At 44.0% G+C, this 10,085-nt stretch overlaps 1 protein-coding gene across 1 annotated transcript; it reads left to right on the top strand.

Moving 5' to 3' along the window:
- The first annotated feature begins 632 nt into the window (after positions 1-632).
- On the top strand, positions 633-5,052 carry LOC115332973 (probable DNA double-strand break repair Rad50 ATPase). Its single transcript, XM_029995479.4, has 4 exons — positions 633-676; positions 2,725-2,776; positions 2,861-2,873; positions 2,963-5,052. Exons 2-4 carry the CDS (start codon positions 2,725-2,727, stop codon positions 4,923-4,925), a joined length of 2,028 nt encoding a protein of 675 aa, XP_029851339.2. The 5' UTR covers positions 633-676; the 3' UTR covers positions 4,926-5,052.
- The last annotated feature ends 5,033 nt before the right edge of the window (positions 5,053-10,085 follow it).

Consider the following 10,085-nt stretch of genomic DNA (forward strand, 5'->3'; position numbering starts at 1 on the left):
AAAAGATATTGAACGCATTATTACTTGAATTTCAGAGAAAAAGCGGACGGAGTAAAAAAAAGTGACGAACTATTTCCTTCATGGCCATACGTGAAATGCGCTCATGTTCACCAACGCTCCCTTGTATATGAAATTTTTATAAGCCGTTCACGGACGACCTATAATGTTCTTCGCACATCCGCTAAGAAACCGCAGCAAGCGTATATGTAAAATGCGTCATGACAGTCGCGGTGAAAAGGCTATAATACTGAGAATATTTCTTCTGATAAGAAAATTCTAGATGGGATACTTTTTTTTTAAGAAAGCGTCAGGTACAAGGAGCGCCAGTGCAAGTTCTCACGGGAATATTTTTTGCTCGTTCATATGATATTCTTCTGTTAAGCGCATATTAATCGTAGAAAAACAGAAGTTATTCTTTATAGTTTCTCCACTTTATGGGTTCTTCTCTTATCTACAAGAAACAAGCTACATTCGGAGGCTTATCTGTTCGTCTATCCGTCTTGTTCCGGTTGCTGCACCCGATCGCAAAACCAACAGCAGTGACCAGAAATTCCCGCCGAGCATCTGGTTCTTTTCCCAATATAGTAATCTAGAATCTATGTTTCTATAAAAGGCAAATGCTTTGCCGATCTAACATCACTTTATACCTCGTACAAGGACCAGCAAGCCGATCGCGGTAAGCTCCTCAATGACTTTGTGACATCGCAGTGCAGTGCAATGCAGTTTTTAGGTAATATCGTCTCGACGTATATGTCAGCTCTCTAAACTAGCACATCGCAAAACCTCGTCTGAAATCCTGAAATAATACAGCGATTGCTAAAAACATGCCAATATTTGCCGTATGTGCACCCCCCACTCTGTGTAAAGTACATGAATATTCCAAAATTGGGCTTTGACCAGTAGTGCTTTAAGTCTTTTGAAGTACTCAATTGTCTCCGATGCGTTTTTTTTTTTTTAACTTTCTAGCTTTCTTTAAACTTCCAACTTGTCGGCTATTTGAACCCCAAGATTCCCTTTCATTACAAGACTGCGATGAGCGCTTGTACATGTCCATACGGAGGATGCAGTAAGCCTGAGGAGGGTACATCGATACAGCGACACTGCGTTTTTTTTTCTCGCTCCAGCGCAGGGGTTGTTCCACAAGCAGCAAAATTTCGATTATGTAATATAAGTATACGTCCTATTTTTTTAATGTTTTTCTAAAAATTGAGGTAAAGGATTAATTATCAAAATATGATGATATATTCACGCAACTCTTGAATACATTTCTCATGTCCTCGGTTACTGATACCTCGGTCAAAGATAGCTCCATTGATTCTTTAGCGTCTCTACAATTGCAGCTTGTAACTTCATTTGAACCGCTGTTTTTGTTTAAAGGCTTCCTACTTTCCGCGGAAAGCAATACAATACTTGAACTATTCTCAGCCTTTTTCATTCGTCGAAAAGTATCTCATTTGTCTTTTCTATTAAATTTATTATTTTAACGCTTGACTAAAACATATCATTGTCCTCAGCTTTCATACATTTTTACACTAGACCTCGTAATAGGGCTAGATGGTGGTTACTAAATCTGATCATTTTAAAGACATTAGGACACGAAATTTAAACCGGTGGATTGCTCCTGAAGTAGAATGCTCGTAGGTTACTTGGTGTATGCACCAAGTTTCGCGATTTTTAAACCTTTAGTAATTACAATAATCAATTTAAGATCTCGTCATCGTCGATGAAGCTGGTTGTCAGCTGATCGAAGTCAAAATAACCAACTTTCAAGATATTTTAATGACATTATACACACAGCGCTCCTGCCGTCAGTGTCGAAGACCCCAACAAAACGAGCGATGCCGTAGATGGCATGGTCTCCGAACCGCGTGCTCGAAACGCGAACGGGAAGAGAGACATTTGAAGCGCGAAACGCAGAGAGAGAGACAAGTGTGTGAGTGCGTGCAAGCGAACGCCGCGGGTTCAGAAAATCACGTCACCGACCCAACATGGCTGCATTTTCGAATGGCATGGGTGGGAGGGTCCCGCTTATAAATCGATTTCTCCACAAAACTACAGCGCCATTTTCTATAGAAATATAGCAGAAAAATAGGAACATACAACGGGTCTTAGCAGTATAGTTATCTCATATGTTATTTTTGGCGTGTCCTAACTCCTTTGAATCGGCAAACACTATTTCCGAAATGTGAGCTTACGAAGACTCCCTTATACCATGAACGCCATCTGAGTGGAACAGTTTTCCTTTGTCATTAGTGCATGTACCTCATTTTATTTATTTAGAGACGTTATGTAACCATGTTTGCTAATATTGCGCAGGACTAATCATTTTACAATAAAATAACTTTTGTTTGACTTTTACCTGTTACTTACTGACAAAACATCTTTCCTTTCCCCTCTATTCTGGTTCCTGTGCCCTTAACGTATTCACATAAAGAAGTCTTAATAGACCTCTTCAGCTTTTTATCAAAAAAGGTAGCTACACCGAAGTAATGTTCAATAACTCTAGAAAAAAAATTAAACAAATCTATGGTACTTAACATATCTGACATTATTCTCCTCAAAACCAAATATTTCCGTGAAGCACACGCAATTTTTGAACTAAGACCTAAATGTAAATCAAAGAAAGATGTGCTTGCTGATGTGATAATATTACCATACTTAATTATATGCGGCCGTCCAATATTGTTATATCTTGTTGAAAACAAATCGTAAATCTACTTCCAGATGAGGCTCCTATTCTTCGTGGCTTTGTCATTCCTGGCTCTCGCAGCACAAGGTAAGCTTTAAACACTTTTTTTTTGGCAATCATCTAATACGTTTTGACCTTTTGTTTTTTCCAACTTCATCGACTCTCTGCTAGTCTGCAGTGGCAGGTAAGCGTTTTTGATTGCATTTGAAGGTTGGTCAAAATAGGATGCACTACAGAATTTCTGAATTTTCTTCTAAAATGTTTACTTTTTAGGCCGCAAGTAGACGAAGGAAAAGCTGATTTAGAGTGGATCCAAGCCGACGCAATCACCACTGAATCTATTAAAGATGCATCAAGCGAAAATGATACCCAAGTCACGGTCATCGACACCCTCAGAGACATCTCCAAGACCCTCAAGGAGAAGTTCATCATTCTTGGGGACAAGATCAAGGAAAAGATGAATCAGCTCAAGCAAGCTGCCGGCGATCAGGCCCAAAAAATTAAGTCCCAGCTCAACGATCTGAGAAAGCAGCTGAAAGACTCTGTCCAGGCTCTCAAGAAGAAGGTGCAGGGGTTCTTTGACAAAGGCCAATACGCGTCTTTTGGTGAGCACGCCATAGAAGTATTTGGAAAGATAGTCGAGATCCGGGATAAACTTAACGAGTTTATAAAGGGCGTGAAGGATGTCACCGGAGATAAATTGAGACAGATGCAGGAACTGGCCAAGCAGCTGAGGCAGCAGATCAAAATGAAGGTGCAGGAACTTCTTCACGGCTCTAGTGATTCTCAAACGGCTGTTTACTATGCAAACGATGATGACGATGTTGATGATAGTGAGGCTTATGTTATCGCAACCCTTAAGGATATCTCTAAGTCTCTCAAGGAGAAGTTTCTTCTTCTTGTCGAACACTTGAAGGAGAAATTTGCTGAGCTGAAAAAAGCTGGTAGTGAGCACGCAGAAAAAATTAAAGGCGAACTCCAAATTTTGATGGAACAGGTGGCAGATGCTCGTGAAGCAATGAAACAGAAGGTGCAAGAATTGTTTAAACCGGCTCTGTATGCGTCATTTGGTGAGCACGCAATGGAGATTTTCGCTAAGCTGGGAAAACTTCGTGAAAAGCTGAACAAGTTCCTTGAAGACGTGAAGAAAGTCACTGGTGAGAAAGTGGAGATGCTTAGAAAGCTAATCAAAGAAACGCGTGAGGAGATCAAGAAGAAAATTCAGGAACTCATTCAAGGCTCCAGCGACACACAGATGGTTTTTTACCATGTAAGCGATGATGACACCGATGAAGATAATGATGCCTACGTTATTGAAACCTTGAAGGATATCTCCAAAACACTCAAGGAGAAGTTCCTTATTCTTGTCGAGAACTTGAAGCAAAAATTTGGCGAGCTGAAGAAGGTTGGTGATCAGCATGCTGAAAATATCAAAGCCCAGATACGTGCTCTGAAGGAGAGGGTGTCTGATGCTCGTGACGCTTTAAAGCAGAAGGTGCAAGAATTGTTTAAACCGGCTGAGTATGCATCTTTTGGTGAACACGCGCTGGAAATCTTCGCTAAGCTAGAAAACCTTCGCGAAAAGCTCAATAAGTTTCTGGAAGACGTGAAGAAAGTCACAGGCGAGAAAGTGGATAAGCTAAGAGAGCTCATTAAAGAAACGCGTCAGGAAATCAAGACCAAGATTCAGGAACTTATTGAAAACTCCAGCAGCGCTACAACGGCCCTGTACCAAGCAAGCGATGATGACGAAGATGCAGAGGCCTACATTATCGATACCCTCAAGGATATTTCAAAAGCCCTCAAGGAAAAATTTCTGGTTTTGGGTGAGAGAATTGCCCAGAAAGTACAAGACATCAAACAAGCTTTCGGACAGCGTGCTGAGGTTCTTAAAAAGCAACTTCAGGAACTGAAAGGACAGCTCAGACAAGCATCTTATGCCTTGAAGAAGAAAGTACTCGAGATGATCCGGCCTGAGCAGTCTGCGCAGTACGGCATGTTTGACGGTATTTCCTCGGCAGTTTCAGAGAACCTGGCCACTCTCCGGACCAGGTTGGAGAAATTCTTGAACAAGGTGCAGCAACTTGCGGGAGAAAAGTGGGTGAAGATGCAGGAGACGATTCGCGATCTGAGGAACGAGATCAAGCAAAGCATACGGAAGCTTCTTCAAGGCAAGGCTGAGGTGGAATCTACGGGTGCTCCTGAGCTGACGTCCGCCATACCCATGCAGTACTAACTTTGATGCACTCTGTGTACTGAAGGCGTGTTGCAGATCACATGTTCTTAGAATGAAATTTTTAAATGCGGGGCGTTTTTTTTTCTTGAAATATTAAAAGTCAATAAACTAAAAGAAGTTATCTGCACTCTCCTGCCTTGTTGTGTAGAAGAAGTATAAGTTAAAATCGAAAGGCCACCCGCGCCATATGACTATGGTGCCTAGAACACGTCTCCGACTGGTGTTACTACCTCGGTCTAAAACGTGTTCCATTGATTTCTGGCAGATAATATGACTGAAGTGTCATGTGTGGCCGAGCGCTACCCTGGCTGTATCGTAAAAGTGATGGTTTATATGGCAAACGCCTATTCTGCCGCAGGTTACTCTCTAGCTTAACAGTTCAAGGAAATGTCAGCTGCCAGGAGTTGGGAATCTATGACAAAAGCGACACTCACGTTCATTTCTACACTCTAAGAAAAAGTGAGCACACCCCTTCGTCATCGTGCGTTTTGACGGCTGTAACTACCCCACAGGCTTACTTAACTACCCACTGGGCTCGAGCCATTGAGAGTTAGCACCCTGTTGGCAGGTGACAAGCATGTGGTAGTCACGTTTTATAAACTCTTGAATTGAACATTCAAGTGCATGCAGTCGTTCAATAGTAAAAGTCACTTCAAAAATCTCGAAAAGTACTTGAAACTTGTTTTCTTTGTGCGTTGGTTATCATTTATTCAAATTTGAACCGGTCGAAACAAGCGTGTGGCTCAGTTCGCCTAAACTGGCAGAAAACAAACAAGTACAGGCAACCTTGGTAGGCATCTGCTAAAACCCGAGGCAGATAAAAAGTATCCAAAGTATCGCGGTTGTCCTTTTTGGTTCCGTCGCGGGTTTTACCCAACCAAATCTCTAGAAAAGCACAGGAAGCGACGCACAGGCGTGAGTTGACTTGAATGTTCGCCGGACGAGATACTCTCGTCGTCTTTTACTGTGCGGTTCAGTAAAGAGCGTGCTCTCAATAAAGGTGTGATCGGTCAGTTCTGCGTACAGATCAGTTGCAACTGGCCTCCTCGGTTCCGCCGAACTTGCGTGCCTGTCGTACCCAATTTTTTTGCTTTCAAGTGCAGTGAAGTATGAAGCATTGAACACCACGACTGAGGCCGGACAGGACGAACGTACACAGATATCTGGGATCATGTCCGTGTATTTCACTATTTCTCTGTCTCGAGGTACATGATTCGCCTTCTCTGGTTCATTTGGCACATTTCATCGAGCATACTCGATAAAAAAAAATGCTTCAAACAAGGCCGGTTCAGACACTAGCGTTTGACAGCGTTGCGTCGAGAACCGAAATTCAAGGAATTTCGGTTCTCGACGCAACGCTGCTTCGTATCAAGCGTGGAATCCAATTCAAGGAATCATCTTGGCACGCGATATAAGCAGCAGGGATGTCCTGATTTCTTGCTGCCGCAACGCAGTCAGACGCACGCAGTCAAACACTACTGTCTCAACCAGGATTTAGATAATTTAGCATACGTATTTCGCGTTCGTTGCAGGTGAAGGCACGGGCTCGAAAGCAGCAATTCTGCACTGTCCTCTTGGCGCGAGCGCGAGCGCATTGAACGGATATTTAGCGAAAAGAAGAAAACTGAAATAGCGCTTCGGGGAGGACCGGCGGACGGGCTTCGCTAAGATCAACTGCGCGTGCTCAGTTGGCTCAGTGTACTCAACGTTTACCCAACCGCCGCTAAAGTCAGTCTGGATATGTAAAAAGAGAAAAGAAAATGCACCGGTGTGTTCAGAAAGTTGTGATTGCAGAAATTGGTTTCGATAATTAATACAATTAATTAAACAGGCTTCTGTATACTTGAAGTGTAGGCAAGCGAGAAAACGAAACTGTTCAAAATGTGACGTGTAGCAACTATTCAAATTTATTTATAACCTGCAGTTCACTTTTGCAATGGCCCTACATTAGAGATACGAGCGCTTTCCTAAGGGCAGTAGAGGAAAAGAATATATACGGCTAAATCTTGCACAGTCTTTTCGTATTTATGAAAAATATGACAGTGGTCACCATCCTAATCGGTCACATAAAATACAGCAGTATATAAGCTGGTGGTGTCTTCTTAACGTGGGTATAGGAATGTAGAGTGTCAGTAACTGATGTTGTATCTTGTGCTGTTTCTGAATGCGTTGATGTATAAAATGCTGTGATGTATGTATGTCGCGTATGAGTGAAGTTTGGCGTAGGATATGTACATACGGCATTGTCTGGCGAGGCGCTCAGAGCAAGAATTTGCGTTTCTTTTTTTCTTTAGTTTGAGCACTGTCCGTTAGGTGGCGCGTGTCGCCGCCCAATTCAAGGAGTCGCGCGTTTATGTGTCTACTTATTTTAGTGAAAAACATGGAGGCGTTCCATGGCTCCACGTAGCAGCCACAAAGGGTTTCTGCTTCGGTTCTCGGCCTCTCGTCCAAATGGGATCAATCCCATAGCCAGTTGAATGGGTGTTCCGTGCGGTGAATAGCGCCAAGTGCGTGCACAGACGCGGTGAGGATTACCAGGGACTTGAAAGTGGATAACGAATGCTAACAGGTGAGCAGGAGCGTTGAACGATCGGAACCGACGCCGCTTAAATCGGTGATGTCTCGCCTCGCCGCTGTCAACCGAAAACGCCGGATCACTTGCGGCAAGCACAGCAAGCAGATGCTCTGTTCAATAAAGACATCATTCCATTTGTCGCTATTTTGTTTCCTTCGTTGAATGTTTTCTGGCCGCGAAGTAAATGCAGCCGGCCTCGCGAAAGCAATCGCGGACAAACCCCCTCAAATGCGCCCGCGCCCCCCCCCCCCCCCCCCCCAACCCCTCCTCACATCGTCGCCCCTACTCGTATTAGGTGCGGTGCCGGTGCTTCGAGGCGCGTTTCGGAGTGCTTTGTGCGCACGGAAGGCAGCGAACGGGCGTACGCACTTGAGAATCGTATTTTAGCAAAAAGCACTCCAGCTCGCTAGGCCTTACTCGTATTGCTCCACTGTCGCTTGCCAGCCGCCATGTTGCTTTTGGGGGTGCTCACTGTGATTGCCTGCTGATTGCGTGCCGTGTGACTGCCCATGGGGTTGTTAGTATAACAAAGAGGGGGTAGCGATATCTGTGACAGCTTCTGACGACCCCAAGTGTAGTACCCTACGACAACCCTTTTGTTGAGAGTGTACTTTTTTTTTCTGGGAATTCTAGCACTATTCGCCAGGACCGCGATATCCAACAATCTGACAGATCTCCTTCGTTGATGCCATTTGTTGCCACTGTGGGGCCATGTTCGATGTCTGGGGGGCTTAGACGCTCAACTTAGGAATCGAACACGGATCCCTGGCACCGCGATAGTTCTACTTCGCAGGAACTCTTTGAACATAAGTTCAAAAACATATAGAAAAACTGATGAATCCTAATGAAGACCGATATTAACAATGTAAGCTGGAACAATGATTTTTTTTGAGGGGGGGGGGGGGGAGGGGAAGATGATTAGGCACTCCTAGACAAAGCTGCAAACGTCACAAGACCCATATTCATAGGTATAGACCCATTTGTGCAGGTTAATGCTTTAGCAACCAGATAGCGGAAAAAAAATCTTCAAATGGTCCACAGATTTTTATGGAATTAAAAATTTTATTAAAATTTTGGAAAAGGCAAAAAACGCAAATTCGAAAAAGACACAACATGTAAAGCGCTAACTTTAAATTACTTTAATTCATGCGATCACAGAGACCATCGCCCGCCCACAGCACATGCGCAAACGCTCCTGCGAAAAGAGCCATCACTTCAAATACGAAAGCTCTCTCACATCAACTAAACAGGTGAACCATTCACACAATTAACCGGCACGGACATGTAAACAAAAAAAAAACAGTTTTATTGAATTTATTTATCACTGAGTAAAATAGATGGCGTGCTAACGGAGTTTTGGCTTGAAGATTTGACAAAACGCTTCAACTATTTCTCTTTCTGTGTTGTGTTTTTGCGTTTTTATACCTTTGAAATGAACATGAACCAACTATAAAAATTGTTCCGTTTGAACTATTAACCCAGGGGTGGCCAGGCTGACCCGGCCTAAGAGCCGCAAACAAAACCACGAAACTTCCAAGAGCCGCGGGGTAGGGGCGGGAGGGGGGGGGGGGGGAGGGGGGGGGGGATACTTTGGTTTATTGCAATAAACTAAACTCGAACTACTTTCCGATCTATTTAAGTCAAAAGCAGTCCAACTGTACGCAAGGTAGCAGTGGCACACGACTACCAAACCGCAACCTGTCTTTTGATTTAAAACGCGTTATATTTGTCTTTTTGGAGAAGTGCTCGTGTAACCGGGAGGGAGAACGGGGAAGGGGGGGGGGGGGGGGAGGGGGAAGGAGCCGCGAGCCGCACTTTAACACGCGAAGAGCCGCATGCCGCTCGCGAGCCGCAGCTTGGCCACCCCTGTATTAACCCACCATATTTGTACTGCTCTGTGCTCTCTCCATTGCCATTCCTACGTGACAGTCCCGGATTCTTGCGTTCTGCGTAGAAAGGAAGATTTTCCTCCTGGGGGTGCGGGCTCTTTTCGGAGTTTTAGAATCTACTTGGGGCACGCAAAGAGGGGTTGCAAAATTATGATGTCTGAATATTGGAGACAAGTTCGTCTGCATCAAGACTGGTTTCGTCATCTTCTAAGTACATCTTAAAAATAAGCCACACATCGAAAACTGCCGGTATGCGGAGTTCAGGCATGAGGACTATCAATCGACGGATTAACGTTGATGTTTGTGCTAATTGGTATACAGACATAATATTAAAAAAAAGAGGCCGCATCTTCACGTGGTGAACGATGTTGATTTGGGCCGAAGCTCTGGTGGTACTGATGATACTGATTTTATTGTTCATAGGTAGAGCTGCTGGTGCTGATTTTTGTTTATTGCTCATAGGTAGTGCTGAGTTCCGGGTTGCGTTTCGACTTCATTACTATTGCTTTATGGTCGGTGAAATACAGGGCCAGTGGTTATTCTAGCGGATCAGCTTGGATCCGCTAGAAGCCGTGGGAACGCATCTCCGCCGCTTAAGTCAACGGTCCATGTCAGATAGAGATTGTGTGGTATGGATCGTGGTTATATACGCATTGGAGCATTTGACCGCAGCGCGCTCTCGTCTATAAACGTTGA

This window comes from Ixodes scapularis, unplaced genomic scaffold, assembly GCF_016920785.2.
Source record: "Ixodes scapularis isolate PalLabHiFi unplaced genomic scaffold, ASM1692078v2 PGA_scaffold5__190_contigs__length_132052651, whole genome shotgun sequence".
Lineage (NCBI taxonomy): Eukaryota > Metazoa > Arthropoda > Arachnida > Ixodida > Ixodidae > Ixodes > Ixodes scapularis.

Excerpts from the sequence above, each read along its gene's own strand:
- LOC115332973 (XM_029995479.4), top strand. The coding sequence starts at position 2,725 with ATGAGGCTCCTATTCTTCGTGGCTTTGTCATTCCTGGCTCTCGCAGCA.